This window comes from Pseudoliparis swirei, chromosome 24 (genome assembly GCF_029220125.1).
Source record: "Pseudoliparis swirei isolate HS2019 ecotype Mariana Trench chromosome 24, NWPU_hadal_v1, whole genome shotgun sequence".
In the NCBI taxonomy this organism is placed as follows: domain Eukaryota; kingdom Metazoa; phylum Chordata; class Actinopteri; order Perciformes; family Liparidae; genus Pseudoliparis; species Pseudoliparis swirei.
This window is the reverse complement of record NC_079411.1, coordinates 20,212,581-20,237,464: the sequence shown is the minus strand read 5'-3', so window position 1 is coordinate 20,237,464 and position 24,884 is coordinate 20,212,581. Positions and strand designations below refer to the sequence as shown.

The window sequence follows — 24,884 nt, the reverse complement described above, 5'->3', positions numbered from 1 at the left end:
AGGAAGAGATCGAGGGACCAGTCAGGTTGAGGTCGCAAGGAGTTAGACAACACGTCTGACATTATACTTTCCCCAGTGCAGCATAGACGTCGTTTCCCGTCAAATACAGAACCATGAATCCGGACATTATGAGAGAGCGGCAAAACGCCACTTTTGACGTCGAGAAACTGACCTACATTTTGGACGGGGGGCCTGAAAAGACCAGAAGACGGCGAGAAATTGGTGAGTTTGCGGCGCCTACTTTGCCCGATAGTGCGAGCAGTTATTGTGCTCGTTACCACCGACACCAACACCTGTGAGGAGGACAGTCATGATAGAAGCAACAATAATAATGGAGGAATAGGAAGCTAGCTGCTAGCAAACGCATTCCTTGGTTGTTGGCTAACAGCTTAGCTATCTCCAGCCGCTAGGTGGCGCTCTTCTAGTCCTGGACTGACCCAAACTTGAACTAACGTTACGTTATTTAGAAAACTATCACCCTAATATCATTTACGGGATATATCTAAAGTTAGTTATGTCTATGTCCCAGAGTTATTTATGTGGTGTATCCCAAAGATAAATATGGCGTACACGGAAAGTGACGTTAATTGAGACATTTAGTTTAATGTCCAATTATGTAACTGACCTTCACTCTTTAGAGACCAATCTACTGTATCCATTGTCTCTTGAGGTAAATCATGACTTTTAAGGTGACTAAGAAAAATAAGTTTTATTCATTTTTGACGAATGCCAGTTCATGAAAAAAATCAGCACCATATTTTTTTAATTTTCATCGAGCTATATCTATTAAAAACAGAGATTTTTGAATGTGTACCGAAGTGTGTATGCACATTTTAAAATGTGTTCTAAAAAGCTTTATTTTATATCTCACTTTTCATTTCTGCCAAATAAAGATGTAGAGATTTAGAATGAAACCTACAAGAGCCTCAATTAATGATAATTTAAATATTCATTCAATTATTTCCTTAATGGTTAAATTGTTTTGTTTGTGAAATGTCAAAAACAAATCACAGTGCCCGAGAGTCCAAGATGAGATCTTAAGATGTCTTTTAACTTTTCCCAAACATATTAGTTTATCATTTTAAAAGAGCAAGAAGACCCATATAAACTGGTTGTAATTCTGCCAAAAAAAATGGCTTCCCGTATGGTAAAATATTATGTAATGTGGACTTTTCAGGATCCATCCCCTCCATATTGACGCAGCTTTTTAAGAATGAATGACAGTTATTTTGCACTTGGGAACATTCATTCCATCAAGCTCACAGGAGTCTGGGCAAGTTTAAGCTTAAATAGAAAAGGGAACAAGGAGACCCAATCGGCTTCAGATAAAAATAATGACAATATACATAACCGTTTAGAAAATGTCAAAAGGTTTGTTTATTGCTGTTCAGATTTAAAGCTGCTCTCACCTAGTATAGCCAAACGATTGTGATCGCTGTCAGTCTGACAGCTGAACTATAAATCACTGGGAATATAAAGTGATGGCCAATCTGTATTACAACCTGTTGTATTTACTTGTTATCCCATTTAATACACATTTTAAATCTTGACACATTTCCCCACATTGTTACACATCTAATAGACTTTTAGAAATGTCCAGTTAAACTTGAATATATGTAGTGTAAACTAGAGAATCTGTTTCACTAAACGATGGATTTCTGATTTTATTTCCACCATTCCCTGTAGAGTCGATGGTTCTCAGTGACCCGGACTTTAAGGAGGAGGATCCAAACTTCCTATCCCGCAGTGAGCGCTACGACCAGGCTGTTAAAAAAAGTGCCCAAATGATCCTTAAGCTCCGAGAGTATGGCATTGCAGACCCAGACGAGATCTACTGCTACAAGAAGTATGTGGTAAACGAGTCGACGTGATGTGCGGACAACATCTAACCGGCGTACATAGATACTGTAGATCCAGATGGGTTGATGATAGCCATCATAATGTGCTCTATCATAAAAATATTTGTTTGCAATACGGTTTGACTGACATACAAAATGGCATTTCCAACATACTAAAGGTTGTCATGATGCCACAACACGAGAACAACCATTAAAAGGGGTGGATCATTTCAACATGTTTTTGCCACGAGTTCCATATCTGTCATATAACGATCAAACTACTAAACAGCAGGGTGGTCAGACATTCCCTGGGCAAAATGTGTCATGTTTATTGAAGCTTGATCAACAATGTGTGTGTGTCAAGGCCAATGAAGGCAGTTGGATCAAAGTTCAAAATAAGATTAAGACTGTCAAAGGGCACAGTGAGCAAGGTCCCAGCTGGCACTTGCTGCACAACGGAACGCAGTGTAACAGATAATCGTTATTTATTTATTTTTGTTAGAAGGGTTTTCCCTCCAAGCTTTCTGTCTATATGATGTACATGTTTTTCAAAATCATATTTTTCATTGTGGCTGCATGAAAGGATATTTGGGGATCACAATAATACTTGTTGTCAGTACGTTGTAGAATGATATTTCTCTAGAAAGAAGCTCCGAAAGATATTGTAAATAAGACAAATATGCTTTATCCAGTCCCAGTGATGAAGTACCTCACCTGGAGACTTGTATTCTATCTGCAAAACGACAGAGAGACCAGACATTTTACTAAGTTGTATGTGTGAGATAAACTTGATCGCCGCCCTGAGGTGCAAAGTTCTTTCAAGGCATAAGTGAGTTAGCAAATACATAAATGTTCGAGAAATGGTAAATCTGAACCTAAGTTTTGTATCTTATATCTTCCCTTCACCCAGTATGGTTAAGGGCCACCAAAATGATGCCATGGGGCTACACTTTGTCATGTTCCTCCCGACCCTGTACAGCCAGTGTGACCCTGAGCAGTCCAGGAAATGGTTACCTCTGGCAGAGTCCTTCCAGGCCGTGGGCACGTACGCCCAAACTGAAATGGGTCATGGTCAGTCCGGGACTTAGCACTTAAATTATGAACTTGTTTTTGAAGGCCCTCAGACAAGACTTCATCGTGACGTTTATAAAATGGCACAAATTGGCATTTGGGTTTTTCTCTGAGCCAACATGATATTTGTGACAGTAAAAAAGAGGCCTGTTGGAACAGGTTTGGGAAAATGTTGAGTCCCCGGAGCAGTTCTGGTGATTTATTGTACGTGTTTGACAGATCCAAATCATGTAAGAAATTCAAAAGTAGTTGCATGAGTGTCCTGACAATTGTGTCCATACGCTTCATTATGTTCTAACTATCAGAATCAGGAACATTTATTTGCTACGTGTGTTAGACACACGGAGAATATGACTTGGCTAATTGTTGCAACTTAAGTAGGTGTGCTGTAGCTGCCTTCCTAACAATGCTCCTCAAGTGGTTGTCCCTCACACCTTTAGGGTTAGTCTGATCCTAAAAGAAGATCTATTAGTTTCTGGTCCTTTCCAAAACGTATTCCCATCTACATTCGGTGGTACCACTGCTTTCCTACTCACAACTCACCCATCTTTATGTTCTGATAATGCACTAATGGTGACACTCATGTGTATTTTGATTCCTGTGTCTTGATTATTTTCTTTTGCAAGTAATTAATTCATTTTCCAATTGATTTTAGTCCGTCGTTTATTCTTAGTTATGTCTTTTGTTTGGCTGTTGACCTCTGGAGTGGTGGAGAAGTTCTGGTGTGTGAATTAATAGGTAGTGTAGACTGGAAACTGATATTGTTGTTTTATTTTTTCTTGCATCAAAATCAGGTGGAATGTGTGGTCTAGGATCCCTTAATGAGGCTGAGTTCTAGCTTCTCAATGTTACTTTGTTATCGTAGAGAATGTAATTGGTGTCAGCTGTTGTTTTATTACCTTTCTGTAACAAAGTTTAATAGATGTTATGATGAAATCGTGGGTCATCGGCTGAAACCCACACTGAAAGTTTAGACCCAATGATGTCATTTTTATTGGATATTTAGTTTAGTTTAGTGTTTTGGCAGATTGGAGCAACTTTTGGCCAAATCCAAGAGTCCCGTGGCCCCTTTCCTCGAGCTCCAATTAACAATTATTTAATTCATCTCCTGATTGTTTTCTTTATGAATTTGTTAAGAAAACAGTCAAAAGAAATGACTATCAGTATCCTTAAACATTTCCAAATCTTCTTTTCACTGTAAGACCAAGGAATGATATGAAGGATCTTATATTTGAGAGCCACCAAATATTTGTCAGTTTAGGTTGAAACGTTGTTATCAAAATATATCCCAATTGTTATCTGCCAAGACGTAATTATGTTATCCATCTCATGTTCTCTAACCGTGTGGGCTGTCTTTCAAACTGCACGATGCCAGACTAGTTGAACATCCAGGTAGCGAGGAACAGGAAGTTTACATGTGACCACTTGGTCTGAAGAAATAGAAGAGGCAGCTCATTCAGGAGTGTGTTTATAATGAACCCTTATGCTTGGATTAGATCATTTTATGGTTAGAAACCTGAAAGAGCCGAAACTGAGATGTGGCTGAGACTAAAGTGAAACACTTTTTTTTGGTGCAGCTTCTAAAAACAAATTTAAGGCCAAGTTGTGACCACACGATCAAATCAATATGCATCATATGCTCAAAAGTTATTTTAATTTGTCACTACTGCCTTCATTGCTTCTGCCACACACCCTCTGCCTTTATCTCTTCCATCGCTTCTTCGTCATCTGGGCCATTTCAATCCTTACCCAAAATCCCTCTTGTGTTTTTTTTTCTAAAACTTAATTCAACATCCACCCCTCTGTTCATCTGCACTTATATGGTTCAAACTTTCCATATTGCATCCCTCAAAATTTTCCTAAGCATCTCCCTCCTTGCCCTCTCCACATTACCTGCTCCTCTTCTCCGTTTGCCCCCGTCCTGCGTGGCCTTAGCTGCGTTCACCCAGACAGGCCAGAGCCCTTGGATCTCCATCTGGGGATGTTCCTGCCCACACTGCTCAACCAGGCCACCCCAGAGCAGATGGACCGTTTCTTCATGCCCGCCTGGAACCTAGAGATCATCGGCACCTACGCTCAGACTGAGATGGGCCACGGTAACATGAACAGAGAAGTCCAAAATATCAGGCCTGTTTAGTCCGGTCAGCAGCCCGGGATTAGTTGGTTACTTTATGACTGGCAATAGACCCAATCATTTGTTTAGGACATTGTTAACATGTCGGTGCTACAATTTAAGGATTGTGGTAGTTTTTATGCTTTAGTTTTGAACTAATGTTGACTTTTATACCAGTTTGTGTCATACTAAAACTTCCACAACTAATTATCTGAGAAGGTTTATTGTTTTGCTTGACTCAAAGTGTTTTAACATCTTCTCCATCATTTTTTTAATCCTTTTTGTGTTTAATAAAAATAAATCCAGTTGAGAAGTTAAAGCTACACGAATGGTCAGAAGGGAGGACTGAATATTTTATATGAATAAACATATTTAAACCCGTCTGACTGCTTGTGTCAGTTGACCCACTGGACAAGTTTGTACAAAATTTGATTTTCCTTTGACGTGCATGCCTAACCCCAAGAGTATGTCACTAAATGTTATGGTTCCTGACAAACTACCTCTTTCCATTCTTAACACCCTTAACACAGATTAAGTTTCTTTTACTAACAATCTTCGATAGTTTGTATGTGTTTGTTTTAGCATCTGGCTTTATTTGCAGACCAGTCTAGCAACACACATTCCAGTTTGATTAGACCAGCCAGACCTGGTTTGTTTCTTTTAGATTCAAACTCCGAGGACATAAATTATATAGAGTGACATAGATACGCATCAGTTGAGTTATCTTAAAATATGATTGTTGTGTTTGTGTTTAGATCTGTCAAACATCTACAACATGCACTGCTTTGCTCCTTTATGTTGGGTTCATCCATTGTATTTATTTTATTTTTTTACGTGTTGGATACCAATACATGCATATTTCAAATTGTCAAGGGCTAAAATGTCTTTTATCCATCATCCTATTTGATATGTTTTGATAATTTGAGTTATCTTTTATTCCTGCTTGATTTGATGATTGAGTATTATATGACTCTGATTAATCTTCAGTCCGTTAATGTCGCATCAGTTAATTTGGTCTTTTCAACTGTGTGTGTGTGTGTGTTTGACATGATGTCTCTCTAGGCACACACCTCAGGGGGCTGGAGACCACAGCCACATATGATCCAGCCACGCAGGAGTTTGTCATGAACAGTCCCACAATCAGCTCCATCAAATGGTGGCCTGGAGGACGTAAGTACACTCCCACTGTCACATCTGCAGGACTGGACCAAGAGTTTTTTTGCAGCCTGGCCATTTCTTGTTTGGTGTTTGTTTCTAAATGTTTGTGCAAAAAGTTCGAAAAAAAGTTCGTCGCTCGCTCGTCTGCCTGACCAACCCAAATTACCATAGATCCCCGCCAGGACCAAGTTCGTCACCACCAAATCGCTCTACTACTCCCAACCTCTGTCCCTTTTGCGAATCGCGCCGATCACGATTACTTCTCGCAACCACACCCAAGCCTACGACCACTTCCTGGCACTCCGCCCCCAGAAAAAAGGCGTCAGAAGCTTGGATAGCGGACCGGAAGACACGGACTGAGAGGTATCCCCAGAAAGGAGGAGGGCGCCGGCTTCGCCCAGCATCCCTCATCCATTATCATATCGCACATGATCCCTCCAGCTAAATGCCAAAATTACCGCACTGAGATCTGCAGAGTAGGGCAGAGCGACGCAAGAGAACTGTGCTCTTACCATTGTTTGGCTGAGCCGACCGACAACAGAGACTGCTGCCGCTGAGGACTGGCTGCAGGCTGGACCAGAGGGCGACCGCCTCGCTGATGGAGACTCCGAGGAGATGTGTGGGTGGCTGGCGAATCCCGACGCTAGCGACGGGCACGATCATGGGGCATGAAATGGTGTCACCACTGTGCGGAGTTTATGATCGGGACTGGTCCCGTAGCGCTTTGGGATGTGAGTTACATCCGGGTGTTCGCTGGCTAGTCGCTGTTTACATCCTACCACAACTGTTCAGCATAGTGACTGGTGCACTTTGAACTGTATCAGTCTATCAATCAACAACTAACCGCGAAACACACGGCCCCTGCACCAGCTGATCAATACCAAACATGCACTCATAAGACTGTCCTTCCCAAAACTACAACAACATGTTGATTTCCCTACAAGAACTACAAGATTTTGGATCTGCATGCATTCCTACCAAAGGACAACACCACACCCCTCCCCCCTCCCCTCCTACAAGAGGACACAATCATCCTGCACTCATGCACCCCCCACAGACCCAGGAGCCCACCCACCTCCAGAGCCTCAGGACTCTTCAGACAAGCCACTGAGCCTCCACATACAGAACAGAAGGGCGCTACCAAGAGACTGACAGAGCATGAGGACAGGGACTGTACAGACACAAACACACACACACATTGACTACACAGACACTGGGGAGCACACTTTGTACAGATGCCACAGCCATGCCAACACAGACAATGGGATGAGACACCCATCCAGCACCACCAACTAGAAGGGAAGTATGTGAGGCTAGAAAGAGACATCAGAGCTGGCTAACTAACGGCTAGAAAATAAGCGACTCAACAAACTGGGACACCCTAGAAGCCGGCAGTCAGCAAGCAACATAAAAGCAAAAAAAAAAGACCACAGAGACACTGCAGAGATAATCCGCAAAAGATAATGAGTCACAGACAAAAAGATAACACAGACCAACCTCAACAGCACACAGAACAAGACAGTCACAAACAACCTCACCAGCTTTTCGTCTAAACAAACTCTGAACAAAGCAACAAACACAAGACCCGCCCTCCCCATGAACAACTCCTGTCCAGTTCAGCCCAGCAAGAGACCTCTACTGCTCTCCGCAACCCATGCACAGGGCAGGTCCAGACACATCAGAGTGAACAGGCCCATCAACATCCCACAACTATAGCTGAAGGACGAACACTTTATGACTTTGCTTCAAGGATTGTTCAAGCTGTTGTCTTTCACGAGCTGTTTTACACACCTCCAGCATCATGTGCCATCATCCAGCCTTCAAACCACCCCAGTCCCTGTGTCACCCAAATCGACTAGTCTGCCGAAAATCGTCCAACCCTTTGAGCGACTGACCATATTTCATCAGTCATCCCTGCCCCTCACCCCTTCCCCTTTCCAGTTTGCATCATACCTCCACGGACCACCCACCTGCAATTGACTGGACCAAGCTCATCCCCACCTTCCAAAAGACTTCCATGGACCCAAATGCTCCTCAACAAAAGACTCACAAAAGACAATCAACCATAATCAAACAATCAATAGCTCAACCAAACTTGACCAACTGGGGCTCAATTGACTGGCTACACTGCTGCTGCCTGGCTCAACACTCGCTGTGTGGGCAACACAACACTTGGAGCAGCGCCCCACAAGCAGTGCAACACTCAGCACAATACCTCCAGCACAGGGCCTCAGGCTGTGTGCTACTCAGCCACCTTCTTCACAGTCTGTAGCTGCAGCACCATGCCCACATTGATAGGTCTCATCACAAGTCAGATTCTCCAGACCAAGGCATTGATCGATCTCTCTCTGACCACCAATGACCTGAGCAGGTACACCTTCAAACCTCAACCCTCTGACCCAGCCAGACACAGCCAACAACCTCCTGCAAGCAGCACAGACTCTCCTGAGTTACCCACACCCGGACAACACCCATGACCCACAACCCAAAAAGCACGGTCAGCATTGCAAGAGGTGCAGCACCAAATTGGACCAACCGTGAGGACCCCTCAGAACAGCCTGGGGCAAATAAAGCACAGGCTCGGAAACTGAGGAAACTGAGGGAAACTGTAGGAAAGTATCCCCACCGCTGCTTGCACCATCGAGAGCCATCGAGAGCATCCTGCATCCAACTGTCACACTGTGGCACAGACCACAGCAGGAACAGCAGGAACCATCTGCAGCGCAGCTGGTGAAGAGAAGAAGGTGTGCGGTTCCCCCCCTCTCCCCCCTGCAGGACATGACATACACCGCCTCACCAAGCAGCGAACCTCGATTGTGAGACTGACCACACCACACCACGGTCTCAGGTCTCTGCCCTCTGGAGGAGATGCGAACCTCCGGCTCACACCACCCACCTTGTCCACCACCAGCATCCATCACTGCGCTGTCGCTGAACTCTCTCCCATCCCTCCCTCCCCTCCTCTTTTCAGACTCATGTCTCTGAATGCTAGCACAATTTTATTGTCTAGTATGTTACATATTTTTTCTTTTTGCACTTTTTTATGTTGTCTGCACACTATGTTGTATATGTTCACATGTTTTTTTTTTTTTTTTGCACCTCTATGTTGCACAATTTTTATTATGGAGAAGAGAAACGCAATTTCGATCTTCTGTATGTTTGCACATATGGAAAATTGACAAATAAAACTGACTTTGAAGGAATATGTTTTTTAAAAACTTTTTTTTTAATGTCGATGTTGAAATCCTTTTTTGTATGTTTCTTACAGGCTGAGGAAACCTCATTGACATTCAGAACAAACACAATTGAACCCTCTCACTCCCTCTCTTTCTAGTTGGAAAGACCTCCAACCATGCCATAGTGATAGCCCAGCTTCATACTCAGGGACATTTGCGCGGCCTGCATGCTTTCATCGTACCCATCCGCGACATGGACACACACATTCCCCTGCCAGGTAACCATCATCTGCAATATGTCTCTGGAGTCTGTGTTTGTGGTAAAGTCCCTCCTTATTTACCTTTTTGTTTCTCCGTCTCTCTTAGGTATTGTGGTTGGAGATATCGGCCCCAAGTTTGGCTTTAATGAAGTTGACAACGGCTACCTGAAACTAGAGAATGTGCGCATCCCACGGGATAACATGCTGATGAAATACGCCAAGGTGACGGGACATCATTGGAGTTGGTAGTTTCCCTGGGAGCAGGTTTAAGTTGATGAGATAATTCCTGTTTCTGAGATTTGGTCTTCTTCTTTGGAACAATTGCTGACAGCGTAATAACACCCATTGCTTCACTCAAAGGCGATTCGGATTTAGTTTAAACCTTTTTAGAGATGTGTTGATTCTCAACTTTGTCATCAGTTTAGAGGATGTCATTGTGTGGCTGTAGTGAATTATACAGAGAGATGTTTATTTTATTTAGCCTATACTTATTGAGATAAACGGGCTGGCCGAAACAAAATAACTTGACTCTAATGAAGACAAAGTAGTGTTTGCAGTTGTACTTTGCACACTTTAAGACTGCAAAATAATACTTTTGCTCCAGTCCCATTTTTGCACTTGTAAGTTTGCTGTCCTGGAACTAAGGAGCGCTTGATTTAGCTTCATACGGCTGGAAGATACAGAAGAACCATTATCAAATAGAAAAACCCTTTAATAAATACAGTTCAACAGCTTCGCAAACGTTCACCATAATTAAGAAAACATCTATTAAACAGACCCCAACAAAAACATTACCACCTTCACCTAAGGTAGCATTTATTCCAGTACTAGTGTATTCGACTGCATTATCGTTATCTGGTTGTGCCTTGTAAACTGCTGAAATAATAAACTGAGTTTATGCCCCGTGTTGCATTTATAGTGGGACGTTTGCATCTGCAGTTAGAATGACTGTCTCTCCACTAGGTGGAGCCAGACGGAACCTATCTGAAGCCCCCAAGTGCCAAGCTGACCTACGGCACCATGGTGTTCATCCGCTCCATGATTGTAGGCGAGTCAGCCAGGGCCCTCTCCAAATCCTGCACCATCGCCATCCGCTACAGTTCTGTTCGACACCAGTCTGAAATCCGGCCGGGGTCAGTCAACTCATATTAGTGCACCTCAACAAACATCTGCACAAACATTGCATTACTCACAGAAGTAGCAAGCAAACACATGCTTCAGGTCTTGCTCAAAATTTTGATTTGACTTTATAGCACTGGAAATTCACAGTGGTCTCGCTGGTCAGGGTCAGAGGTTCAGAAATGTTGACATCATTCCAACAAGAGATGGAAGCAGCACAGGTTTTCCATAATTCAATCTCTTCCCACATCCTCATGTATCTAAGGCAAGTCCAACCTGTGTGTTTGTGTCCCACAGAGAGCCTGAGCCTCAGATCCTCGATTACCAGACTCAGCAGTACAAGCTGTTCCCTTTGCTGGCGATGGCCTATGCCTTCTCTTTTGTTGGCCAGTATATGAGACAGACCTACAACCGCATCAGTGGAGACATCAACCAGGGGGACTTCAGTCAGCTGCCCGAGGTACTGACTGGAGGTGCACATGAAAGACTGATCTAGGTTTGATGAGGACAGAGGATGATGCATATTGACTGACTGGGCTATAGACCATGGACAATTCTACTACAAACATTAGATTTCTATTTTAAATGTGTATCTGATTGTCAACTAGTGTTTGGGCCACCGTGAAGCTCTTTTCACCCTCTCTGTCCTCAAATCTCTAGCTCCACGCCCTGTCCGCGGGTCTGAAGGCCTTCACCACATGGGCAACCAACTCTGCCATCGAGGTGTGCCGCATGTCATGTGGCGGCCACGGCTACTCCCGCAGCAGCGGCTTGCCGGACATTTACGTCGAGTTCACCCCGACGTGCACCTACGAGGGAGAGAACACAGTCATGATGCTGCAGACGGCGAGGTAACTCGTCACACAGAGTCGTACGACAACAAGCGTGACGCATTACCAGAACCAAGTTCTCCACCCAACTCTGACTCAAACACACCCTTTGTGTTTGGTGTCTGTGTTGCTATAGTGCTCACACGGTAGCAGGGAGGTAATCTGTTTACTTTGTGTCTACTTTAGGCTGTAACATTCAAACTTATAGTAACATCTGCGTAATAAGAGAACTGATTTTCATACAGGTACTCAACAGCAGTGCTCTCACTGAAGTATACACACATTAATCTTTTTTAACCCATCAGCTTTTTCCTCACAGAGACAAATACAGACACACACAGGCATAAACATACACAAAGCAGGGGACACACCTTCACGAAATCCCACAGCAAAAACAAACACAGGTGACCTTTTATATCCCTAAGTGATAGCTGTTATGGTCATTTGCTACCATCACAATAATTGGCAGTTTGAACATGCTGTTCTGTGATGTTTCCCTGACAAAGTTGTACCAACAGTTACTGAAATGTTAAATTACACAATGAGCTCATAACTGAACATGAAGTACACACACAAAGGCTAAAGGTGTTGTTTAATTGGTACGAATGAGGAGGTAAATACTTGACAACACACTCGGATTTGTTGTTAGTAAAACGATACACAATCGGACAAAAATAAATGAATTAAGTTTTTAACAGTACCACAAGAATTACTGCAATTGGGTACGTCTGAGTTCCGTGACTGTGAACACAAAATAGTTCGCCAGCCAGCTGGTGTAGCCATGTTTTAGTTGTTCAACACTCACCTGTGTGCCTCTTTGTTTGTCAATGCAGATACCTGATGAAGTGCTACCGCCAGGCTAAAGCAGGGAAGCAGCTGAGCGGCATTGTGTCATATCTGAATGAACCGAAGCATCAGAGGGTCCAGCTACAGCCCGTCGCTGCCAGGCCAACCGTGGTCGACATAAATGACCTGGCGAGCCTGGTGGAGGTCTACAAACAGCGAGCTGCCGTGTAAGAGACGAGCGCAGTGGAGAACATGATCTAGTCACTTGAGCTATTTTAGTTATTTAATGCCTTTTATCATTTCACATTGTTTTCCACATTTCTATAACACATCTTTGTTGTGTAAGTTCATGTTAAAGAACTCTATTAATTGTCTTTTACTTGTATTTATTATCTTTACCTTCGCATTGAAAATGCGGAAGTTTATGTTTTGATCGCCGTGTATTTATTTATTTATTTGTATGCGTGTTATTCGCATAACAAAAAAAGTTTTAAACCGAATCGCATGAAATTTGGTGGGATGATTGGTTATTATCCCGGAAGCATTTGATTAGATTTTGGGATCGATCGGGTCAAAGGTCAAGGTCATGAAAAGGTCAACATCCTCTTGAATCGCATGAAATTTGGTGAGATGAGTGGTTATTATCCGGGGAAAATTTGATTAGATTTTGGGATCAATCGGGTCAAAGGTCAAGGTCATGGATAGGTCAAAATCTTCTTTTTACCATAGCACGGTCAATTTTTATCCAATTGGCATGCAACTAATGCCAACATGTTCATAATTCAATGCCCAATCTTGTGATATGCGAAGGTTCTAGCCCATTGTAAATGTACCGAGTGCTCTGATCCTAGTTGTAAATGTTGCTCACCGTTGCTTGCATGTAATGTATGATGTAAAGTTAATAAAATGTGCCTTTCAATGTTTGGATATTAGAAAAGGTTATGTGTTAAATGAGCATAATGTAGATGTATGTTTTTTTGAAGTGTTGAAGCTTATCGTCTAATCTGTTTTCCCAAAGAGTACCTGAGCAGATGTTCTCCGCTGTCGGCCAGATTTCTGTCTTTGTTCATTTCACTGTCACTGACTGATAGTATAAAATAATAATAATAATGATATGTGGCTCTGATCACATCCCTGCATCCTGTCAGCCTTGGTCACATCCAAATTAGTATGTCAGTCAGTGTCAGCTGTGTGGCGAGCACAAACGAATCCAGTCTGGTGGAGGGTGGCAACATGTGGCCATCCTCTGCTGTCCTTAAAATCCAAAGTGTGCCGCCATGTTGTTAAAACTGAGAAGGTGAAAAGTGTTTTTATCTTTTTAATGAATGTGTGACTGATAATGTTTGTGTGTGTGTGTGTGTTTTGTAGTCTGGTTGATCTGGCAGCCAAGAGCATCGAGCAGGAGTTGCAGCACAGGAAGAGCCCGGAGGACGCCTGGAACAACAGTTCTATTGACCTGGTCAGAGCTTCAGATGTAAGTTCAAGTCTGTCTATGTGTGTGTGTGTGTGTGTGTTTGATCATTACAGTTTAAAACGTAGATTTTGATACACAGACATGGCTTGGACTTATGTGTAATTGTAGAGATGGATGTCGAGCTTCCAAGCCAATGTGTCATTCATTCTGATGCATTATGAAGTTAAACTCAAGTCCTGTTCATGTCCATCTCATTTCTTTTTTTATGCCCATTTCTATTTTGTCTTCAGGCCCACTGTCACTATGTTGTAGTGAAGCTCTTTACTGACAAGCTCGTGGAGATCGGTGACACAGCGATACACTCGGTGATGTCGAGCCTTGCTCTGCTGTACGCCCTGCATGGCATCACACAGAACTCTGGAGACTTCTTACAGGTCAGAACACTCCAAACATACAGAAACAACATGGTCCACATTTATTGGCAATCTTATCGGAGGTGTTACGGACTATTTAAGTGGCTCCCACTTATTGTGATACTTCAGTTTTACCGTCGAATTCCTTCCATATAAAATACCAGCCTCAATTCCGTCTTTGTCTCTAAACTAACTAGAAAAGGTTATGTGTGTATGTTTTTTATGTTGAATCCAAAGAGTACCTGAGCAGATGTCCCATTTCACTGTCACTGACTGATAGTATAAAATAATAATAAATAATGATATGGCTCTGATCACATGGCTCTGATCACCCTGCATCCTGTCAGCCTTGGTCACATCCAAATTAGTATGTCAGTCAGTGTCAGCTGTGTGGCGAGCACAAACGAATCCAGTCTGGTGGAGGGTGGCAATCCTCATGTGGTCCTCTGCTGTTAAAATCCATGTTGTGCCGCCATGTTGTTAAAACTGAGAAGGTGAAAAGTGTTTTTATCTTTTTAATGAATGTGTGACTGATAATGTTTGTGTGTGTGTGTGTGTTTTGTAGTCTGGTTGATCTGGCAGCCAAGAGCATCGAGCAGGAGTTGCAGCACAGGAAGAGCCCGGAGGACGCCTGGAACAACAGTTCTATTGACCTGGTCAGAGCTTCAGATGTAAGTTCAAGTCTGTCTATGTGTGTGTGTGTGTGTGTGTTTGATCATTACAGTTTAAAACGTAGATTTTGATACACAGACATGGCTTGGACTTATGTGTAATTGTAGAGATGGATGTCGAGCTTCCAAGCCAATGTGTCATTCATTCTGATGCATTATGAAGTTAAACTCAAGTCCTGTTCATGTCCATCTCATTTCTTTTTTTATGCCCATTTCTCTCCCCCCCTCCCCTATTTTATTTTGTCTTCAGGCCCACTGTCACTATGTTGTAGTGAAGCTCTTTACTGACAAGCTCGTGGAGATCGGTGACACAGCGATACACTCGGTGATGTCGAGCCTTGCTCTGCTGTACGCCCTGCATGGCATCACACAGAACTCTGGAGACTTCTTACAGGTCAGAACACTCCAAACATACAGAAACAACATGGTCCACATTTATTGGCAATCTTATCGGAGGTGTTACGGACTATTTCGTTAAGTGGCTCCAGTTATTTTCATACTCCCTGTGATGTTGGTCAGTTTTACCGTCGAATTCCTTCCATATAAAATACCAGCCTCAATTCCGTCTTTGTCTCTAAACTAACAAAATGGGGTCTTTCTGTGTCGGGTTTGTATGCCTGGGCGGCTGGTAAAGAAAGGCCAATTAGAACTGCATTCATCGGCTGAGCTTTAAATTGCAAATGGCATATACGACTTCATGCTTTATTGAACAACCCACTGTCTCTCCCGCTGTTTCCTCACCGTTGGGGAGGCTGAGTGAGGTCCAGCAGCACGTTTTCATCCACTTCTCCATCTGTTTGATTTCAGGCTGGAATGCTGAATGTGCCACATATGCTGCAGATTTCTGCTCGTATTAAGGAGCTGCTGTCTCAGCTGAGGACCAACGCTGTGGCACTAGTCGATGCCTTTGATTTCCACGACAAGAAGCTGAAATCGGTCCTGGGACGATATGATGGCAACGTCTATGAGAACTTGTTCGAGTGGGCTCGCAGTTCACCGCTAAACTCCACAGAGGTCAGTCAGGTTCACAGGGATCAGAGCGAGCTACGCCTGCTTCCTGGAGTCACTCCACGGGTTTCCCCACAGCAGTCTGCTCACATACAGGCTCATATGGTATAAGATCTGTCTTTTTGATAGTTGGCAACCAACTAATATTAACAATTTCATGTGACTGAAACGAAGACAAATAATTCTCAATCTTAATAAGTTAACATTTTCATTTATTTGGGTTTCTCCAGATGTGTGTTATATCTGTTAGAGAAGCAGTCTAATATGGCAGTGAAGTAGTGTTGCACAGTGATGATTTATGCCATATGGTACAGAATATAAACATGATTCACAGTTGCATTCAAATGGATGTATCTAGTAGTGACTATTTCCATCAGATATAGTGTATAGTGACTATTTCTATAACGATAGTTCCATCGGTTATAAATATGGAAGATAAGTGACTTAAATATCGTTCTCTGACTATCTAAGCGTACACTTTTGCGTTACGGCAGTGGTTCTCGAACTGTGAAGTGGATCGTCTGGGTCGTGGAATTCCTGCTCATGACTACGCCACTGTCCTGTTGAGACTCCGCCCACTCCTCCTCCCCACCGCCATCTGCCTGATGGATCGTGGAGGTCTCCATCGTGGAATATGCCTACTATGAACTATTCATACACTCTGTCATATTCATTGAATGTATTTTAACTCTAAATCTGTCCTTCTGTACACATTACATCTATTGCATCTGTCCATCCTAGGAGAGGGATCCTCCTCTGTTGCTCTCCTCCAGGTTTCTTCCTTTTTCCCCTGAAGGGTTATTTGGGAGTTTTTCCTGGTCCGATGTGAGGTTTTGGGGCAGGGATGTCTATGTGTACAGATTGTAAAGCACTCCGAGACAAATTTGTAATTTGTGAAATTGGGCTATACAAATAAACTGAATTGAATTGAATTGAATCCCTCTAGTGGGGCGCAGTGGTACTACAGGTGGGGCGCAGGAGGAAATACAGAAGGACCTTTATTATGAACTTCACAAGTTAAAAGCACACGGACATAAAACAAAGTCATTAATAAATACATGTTGAATGCCGTGTACATGTTTACGCTACGCTGTTAACAGGTTACGTGACTCGCTGATTCTTGATGTTTTGCCAAAAGGCTTTTCTGCTGTTGACCTTCAAAACAAAAGCTCAACATTGAGCATGAATTGAGAGTGGCCGTATTTAGCCCGTTTTTAAAAGATCTGTAGTGAGCAGGCTCATAATATAACTTGACATGCTCAACTATCTGCACAATTTTCTTTTTGCCCAGGTTGCACATTATTGTTTTGAAAATGTATGCAGTGTAAAAGGCTTTATTGCCAAATATTTGAACTTGTTTAGTTTATTGCACTTATTGTTATTATCTTGAAAACATATCCAGTGCAAAACAGGTTAATCGTAGTCCCAGTAAGCTAGTTCTTTGCCAGTTTGCCTTTTTTGCACAGATATAAATTTATTTGCATTGTTCTAACAGTGATTGCACATTTGGTTCACTTGAAAGTTATTTCAATTTTCTTTAATCTATATATTTAAAAAGCACAGATGGAGGAGTCACAAAAAGCTATTTCAATAAAAAGTCAGCATAGACCATTTTGTTGGTGGTGAGTCATGAACATGGTTTCTTCCTCCAAAGTGGGACGTGACAGAAAAAGTTTGAAAACCACTGAGTTAAGGCACTATATGGCCAACAATCATTTTGGCATCAGAGATTAAATGCTCATTATTCCAGTTTTAACACATATGTAATTCCTTCTTCCTTCCCCAGGTGCATGAATCCTTCCACAAGTACCTGAAGCCCCTGCGGTCCCAACTGTAAGCTGACCCCTGACACCTTGATTCCTGGTTAAGACCCATCAACACTGCATATATAAGCACAACTTTAGCTACATTAACACATCATATAAGTTCTGGTATGTACCAGTCTGCAGGAATTAAGCCTTCATCTCTATATGTGGTCAATTGATTGCCATACTGCAACATGTCAGAGCTGTCTCCATTGATCTCTTCACAGTGGGCTGTAAACATGGTGGGCAACCTAAAAAATGTAAAGACAATGTAATTATTGAGGGGATAAGAAAGAAAAACAGGAATGAAAATTCTCCCTGAAAAATCTCTCGTGAAATCATTATTTTTTGCAAAAGAAATAGCTTTAAGAATACTGAAAACAATCAAGTATTTGCACTTTTAGATTGTCATGTTCTCTGCAGAGAAATGCCATTCTAAGGTTTCTAAGTATTTCATTTTACATTTCTGCTGCGTGCCTGATGGCTTCTCAGTGAGAACCAGCCAAGACAGAATGCCATCTTTTTACAAGAACATCAGAGTGCTTTATGTGAGGAACAAACCAACAGCAACACCGTTTTGGTTGTTTCCCTGACAACCAGGACCAACTTTTTCTTTGATTAAACACTGCTATATGTGACAATTGTTATTAAAGAGGCAGTAGTTTATCCACAACCGCTATCAGTTGCTGCATTAGGGTGGAAATGAACATAGGTGATGCAACTTTTCTTCCTCACAAGTCTGTGGCAACACTCGATACCTGTAAATAATGGTGTAATATGACTGACTTGCATAAACAGCCATACAAATTATAGCAGAGATCCAACAGAAACATCCAGTGAAGATAGAGTATTCCACATCGAATACTGCGCGACAAAACCATTGGAAACCGGTCGATAACACCTATCTATACAGCAGCTGTTCTCCAGAGGCGAAAGAATAAAAAATGCCTTAAATGTCACAGTCCTACATTGTGTCAGACTGTTCCTCAAAGCCTTAAGTCGAGACTTCCCTGAAATTGTACGCGTTTTAGAATCCAATACGCTCTCCCTTTAGGCTTCCTTTTGTAGAGAACAGAGGCTGGGGTCGACTTGAATTCAGTCACAATGGTCTTAACATTTAAAATTGTACAAATGCTGTATTTCAATCACAATGGTGAAACGATGTTCCTTTACTCTGAGGCCCACGAGCCGTCACACCGTGTTCTGTATCGTGTATATCATTGTCATACTTTAATGATCCACTATACAGATACCAGCGTGTGTGTTACATACCTAACTGTACTTCGACAGAAGCTAAGCCCAATAGAGAGAATAGGGCCCATCGAGACACTACGATTGTGAGACGGTGGAATTATTTACAATGACGTTCTGGCGATGAAATGAACCACTTTGGGATGATGTGTTCCAAATGCCTCCCTCTGAGCTGTGGCAGATCTCTGACAAGCGGCGTGTTCTTCCATTAGAATAAATGATGACACTATTCCGTGCGTCCACATGCTCCTGAATGCGTTTGTGGACCGAAAGCTTTCTGCAGATAAAAGTGAAATATGTAAAATGCGTAAAAGGGCACCTGTGGTGACAGGTTGTGTGAATTTATGACCGATTTTAAGGGTTTAATGAGGCCACATATGTATATGGGAATTAGTATTCTCCCTCACTGCTGTGTGGGGTTGGTATATTGTAAAGAAGGGTAACACATTTCAAACCACACACTTTAAATAGATCCTTTTTTAATAAGCTGCAATGTTCAAATTCTGCTGACTGAATTATTCTGGTTCATATATGATGAGATATCTGCAACTGGATTTCTCTTCTTTTTTTAATCATTTATTACAGTTTCAGAAACGATTGTTTTTTTTGTTTTTACCGAAAATAATTGAGTGACTGCTAAGTAAGCAGAAATATATAATATTTATAATTAAACTTTGAGAAGTGGATTTGTGTCACAGAGCAACCAAATCCAACAGGCTGGTGAGTAAAAGTATAGAACAACTCCAGTGAAATGTATGAGTTATGACTGTAATGACACGATGATGAAAAGGAGAGCATTAATCTAAAGCCTCACGGTGAATTGTAAAAATGATTTGTGGGAGAATTATGTGCCTGAGGAAGTTGTCTTTTCTTAATTAACTAATTGAGATCTGTGTTGGTATATAGCGATTAGTATTTTAGTTCTGCATTTGTATGACTTTTAATTTGTTTATTTCTGCTTTATTAAGGGTAGGATTGTCAATATGTAACAACTAAGTTCTTTGCTAATATTTGTGTGATCATGGTTTATTGAATATTAATGATTTTAAACAATATGATCCTAATGGTTAGTACATTTGACCTGTAAGTTAAATTAATAAAAAACTAAATAATCAGTGTGATTTATGTTTTTCTTTTGACCAGCGTATACAGTATGAAGTACATTTAGCAAAAGTCTACATTAGGAAAGTATCATATATAAATCCAAGGACTATATATACATACATAATAAATACAATTTAAGAAGATACCCATTGATTTGGCTGTGATTGAAGTAGGGCTGCAACAACGAATCGATAAAAATCGATTATTAAAATAGTTGGCAACGAATTTCATTATCGATTCGTTGTGTCGCGCGATTATTACGGCGCACAACAAGTCGCGGAGTATAAACAAAGTTGAGTTGAGCACAGAGCGGCGCAGGAGAAACAAGTGCGGAGAGGAGAGACGGAATGCTGCGTTGTGAGAGCCAATCAGCGCTGAGCTGCTCCTCTGTTGATGAATCTAATTGGCTGCTGCTGCTCACGTGGCGCTGGATGCGGAAGTCATTCACGTAGTCGGAGACATTCACGGAGCTAAGTGCGCCTACGGGCAGGCACCTGCACAGATAGAGCCCTAGTGGTCAGTGTTGCCAGATCCGCGGTTTTCCCGCGGAATTGGGCTACTTTTGAAGTGTTGCCGCGGGTTGAATTTTTCGTCCGCTGGTTCGGGTAGACCTATTTTGCATGCAAATTACATGAATATCTTTAAATAAAAATCCATATTTTAAATGAAATAATGTATTTATACTCAAATCCTACAAAACTGACTCCAGATCAGCACGTACACACATGGACATGGACTTTAAAAGCAGTGTATATGGTTTGGCACGCGCATATTTTGAGTTCTGATATTGGGCTGGTTTTGATTGGCCATTGGGCTGGTTTTGTCACACAGACCTGGCAACCCTGCTAGTGGTGCTCAAGCACCAGCCCCTTTGCCCTGGATGATAAAAGTGCCCTTTTTGCTGGAGCCCACTTTTTTCATTCAGTACTTAAGAATAAAAGTTACTCTCTCTGTCATAAACTCCCCCCCAAATGTGTTTTAATATCCGACGGGGCATTTATTTGAGTTCTTGTGAGAATTTCGCCCCGACATGCTCCGCGACGCTCACGAGCCCCCCCCCCCCCCCCCCCCCCATTAGCGCTGCTGAAAACATGACGTCACAACTGGTCCGACGTTTCCTAAAAAAATAAACAAACAAAAACTCACGAAATCCGTGATTTCAAAGCCTCGTCCAGCTGTTTACTGACGTTAGTTATGTTTAGAGAATAGAGAGAGGAGAGAGAGAAGAGAGAGAAAAGCGAGAGAGAGGAGACAGAAAAGAGAGAAGAGAGAGGAGAGAGAGGAGAGAGAAGAGAGAGAGAGAGAGAGAGAGAGAGAGAGAGTTCTTATTCCGTTCTATTTAACGGGCTAGTCTAGGATTTGCGTGGCCAGACTGAAAAAAAAATCATAAGGCCTCTTGTTCAGAGGGCCGGGCCGTAGTTTGAGGACCACTGCTCTTGGCTGTTGATGTCTATCAATATCGTTCATTTTGAAAATGACGTAAGAGGGCAATACGGATCCGTATCAGACCAGCGAGGAGGGCAATACGTGGCTGGCATGACGACCCATTAGCCAATCAGAACACTTGTACTATTGTTGCTATATAATAATTCATCTTTATTCATAAAGAAAATGTAAGCTAGCGGTCTGATGCTGCCAGAGGAAATGCAGGTCGAGGACAGCGTCATCAGTGTATTGCTGCTAATGCTTCAACTTTGTCAGAATTTTTTTTTTGGGCATTGGGTGCCCTTTTTTGTGTTTGAGCACCTGCCCCCCAAAATGTCTGTGCACGTGCCTGCCTACGGGTGACGTTATGAACCCAGACACCAGGGGCCGGTATTTCAAAACTTGTAATCCAGATCAGAATGATCCGGATAACCAAATCCCCCTTTCCTCAGCCACGGATCAACCTGATCCATCCCGGTATTTCAAAACTTTGCGGGATTGGATCAGAGTGATCCTGATACCGGCAGATTAGGATTTCCAAATCCGTCCCCGCCCCCTGGATCAGACAGGAAACCGGAAACAGAGCGAACATTTTACGGAAAAAAGGAGAAGCTGGCACTAGTGTTGTCTCTAAATCTAAGTATAATATTGGTCAGTGTTGATGCGTCCTAAAACGAGATGAAAGGCAATCATTATATTGAGTTAACAAATTACGTAAATCCGCACAAAGTTGAAAGAATAGCTCGGCGAAGTCAAATAAAGCCGAATTCGCGCTAACGCGAGCTAACGCTGCTCCATTGACTTGTGTGTTAAGGAGCTAACACGCTAGTAAAGAGGCTAGCGTCTGTATGTCGCGCTCCACATTTTAATGCATTTACTCGCAATGCATTGGGTGTAGATTTTAAAATGTGTTGTACATATCTCCGATGTGAGGTCCTCGGACAGGGATGTCTATGTGTGCAGTTTGTAAAGCCCTCTGAGGCAAATGTGTAATTTGTGATAATGGGCTATACAAAATAAACTCAATTAAGTTGCATTTTTAGGAAACAGTTGTCAACAAAAGAGATACAACCTTAATATGCGTTTTCTTTATAGATGTTTGTGGAAAGAGAAGACAGCCAGTTAACAGAGCTGCTCCAAATGCAATACCCGTTTAAGCTTTGGCTATGAACATTAAGTGTGTGTGCTGAATGCATGTTAATAAATACATTTGACTGATTTTCAACGAATACGTTGTATTTTTTTTTTACTTCAATTTTTCACTGTGGTTTCTGAAAAAGAAAGGACCGTGCAAAGAAAATAAACATTGATCAAACAGCAGTCTAGCTATATCTGTAACAATTTAACAATGAACTTTGGGAGCAGTTACACTTCGGCTGGTCCAACCTTTTCATGTAATCTCCCTCAAATACACCTCTGAGGTGGGATCAGGGTAATCCTGATTTTTAGGATCAAACTGATCCAGATTTCCCACCAAAGTTTTGAAATACTCAACAGCAGTGTTTAATCCGGATAAAAGGCAGGATTGGATTACCAAATCCAAATCTGAATCTTCAGGATCAGATTTGCTTTGAAATACCCGTTTTTGGGATCTGATCAGGATTTAATCCAATCCAGGAGGATTAATCCTGGTGGATCATTTTGAAATACCGGCCCCAGGGCGCTACATGTCACGACGTGTGTGGCATTTCCACAAGAGTATAACGTAGAAAACGTGGTTATTTATTCCGTGGCGGATAGCGGAAAATATTTTTCCACGTAGAACGGCAACGGAGATAAACCACGACGCCACTCGCTGTGTGCGCTGCGCGTGCAGACAACATTTAACGGAGCGGAGCAGCGCGTGAGCTCTGATCGGGCGCTCTTTTAATTTAGTATCGATACTAAAAATATGCTAAATCACATCGTTTTTAACGTACGGGTACTTTGTTAGTATCGCTACACCGTGCAGCGTGACAGCAGCAGATGTAGCGGACTAACATTCAAGCTAACCTAACTTCCCAAACGCTGAAGACATCTGAACGCTGATTGGCCGAGACTCGACATCCCATCAAAGATGTTTTATTGCGAAGAGCACCAAATTTTTTCCGCGTCTCACTGCAATCTCAACGGCAGCGGGCCAGGTGAGAAAAATAATAAATCGGAACGCGTCTCTGATATTGTTCATGGGGCCGGTCCACATGGGGACCACTGCTCAGGAGAGGAAAGCTGTGAGTCTGTTTGTGACGGGTTCATCACCATGGTGACCAGTGGATCTTCAGGACCTTTCCATGACTTTAAACCAAATTTCCATGATTAAACATTTTGTGAAAACTCTGTCTATACGTGACAAAGTGAGAAGATGTAGTATTTAAAATAACAATGAGAATTCCAAAGCATACCGTATATATACCGTGTAAATTAACATTTGAATAAAACAAATTTGCATTACTTTTCCAAATATTTTGGGTTTTTATTTTTTTCAATTACTTTTCTAGGCCTGCTAATAGCCATTTAAAAATTCCATGACTTTTCCAGGTTTTCCATGACCGTACGGACCCTGTTTTGAATAAAGGGTTGAAAATTAAAGTTTTTTTGTTTTTTTATCCGATTAATTGATTAATCGATAAAATAATCAACCGATTAATCGATTATCAAAATAATCGTTAGTTGCAGCCCTAGATTGAAGTAATTGAAACCTTTTTTGCTTAAAAGCTACAAACCACCCATAATGCATCACTTCATTGCTGTAATGTAACAGGCTCCCTTTGTTGATCAGTGATTGGTGCTTGCTCCACTCAAAGGGAACGTCTGCTGTTGTGAAAACCTAAATGTTTTGTTGTGAAACATCAGCCGATCCTCAAATATAATGCCATCATATCCACATAAATTGCTGCCAATATAGTGAGTTTGATTTGTGTGCTGTCCGTTATTATGGCACAAATCTAACATTTTGAAAAATAAATTGTTTCTATATTGCACTACCAACAGCTAACAAGTCATAGCGGTGATGATACATATGTGGTAAATAGTCAAAAACTATATATCTGGCCACATCTTAAGGTTTTTGTAGATCATATTTATGGAAATGTAGTTTTTCACTCTTGTTAGGTATAATACAACGTACTTACATTTTACTGTGTCTTTGCCTCGTTGGACGTCATTGAGAGGAAGCACCATCCCTGGATCTCCGTTATGAAGATATGTTCTCATAAACATGGCCATAAATATGTAAATACAAAAATAATAAAAGTCCCCTTTTTAAGGAGACTTTTAAAGTCTTAATTCTTTGTTTGTGTATAAGACGTGTGTTCATTTAAGTTATTTTCAGCACGCATGTCTCAAAAGTTTCCATCAAAGAGCCCTTACACTCCCTGTCAGAGGGTGTTTGTGTGTTTGTGAGATATTACAATTATTGTTGCCTTTAAAAAAAAGCTTCGCTACGTTTTGAGACAGACAACTG

General features: G+C 41.9%; 1 protein-coding gene across 1 annotated transcript; it reads left to right on the top strand.

The window, feature by feature from the left end:
- Positions 1-94: 94 nt before the first annotated feature.
- acox1 (acyl-CoA oxidase 1, palmitoyl) lies at positions 95-20,028 on the top strand. The gene is made up of 14 exons (XM_056409074.1): positions 95-222; positions 1,687-1,846; positions 4,845-5,005; positions 6,085-6,192; positions 9,515-9,634; positions 9,723-9,838; positions 10,580-10,749; positions 11,033-11,195; positions 11,396-11,586; positions 12,399-12,578; positions 13,720-13,825; positions 14,056-14,199; positions 15,657-15,863; positions 17,644-20,028. The coding sequence occupies exons 1-14, from the start codon at positions 114-116 to the stop codon at positions 17,692-17,694; spliced, it is 1,986 nt and encodes a 661-aa protein (XP_056265049.1). The 5' UTR covers positions 95-113; the 3' UTR covers positions 17,695-20,028.
- The last annotated feature ends 4,856 nt before the right edge of the window (positions 20,029-24,884 follow it).

Bases quoted from the DNA above. Each gene is read 5' to 3' on its own strand.
- acox1 (XM_056409074.1), top strand. From the start codon at position 114: ATGAATCCGGACATTATGAGAGAGCGGCAAAACGCCACTTTTGACGTC. The intron at 11,196-11,395 runs GTACTGACTGGA...TCAAATCTCTAG, and splicing joins ACTTCAGTCAGCTGCCCGAG to CTCCACGCCCTGTCCGCGGG. The intron at 13,826-14,055 runs GTAAGTTCAAGT...TTTTGTCTTCAG, and splicing joins ACCTGGTCAGAGCTTCAGAT to GCCCACTGTCACTATGTTGT.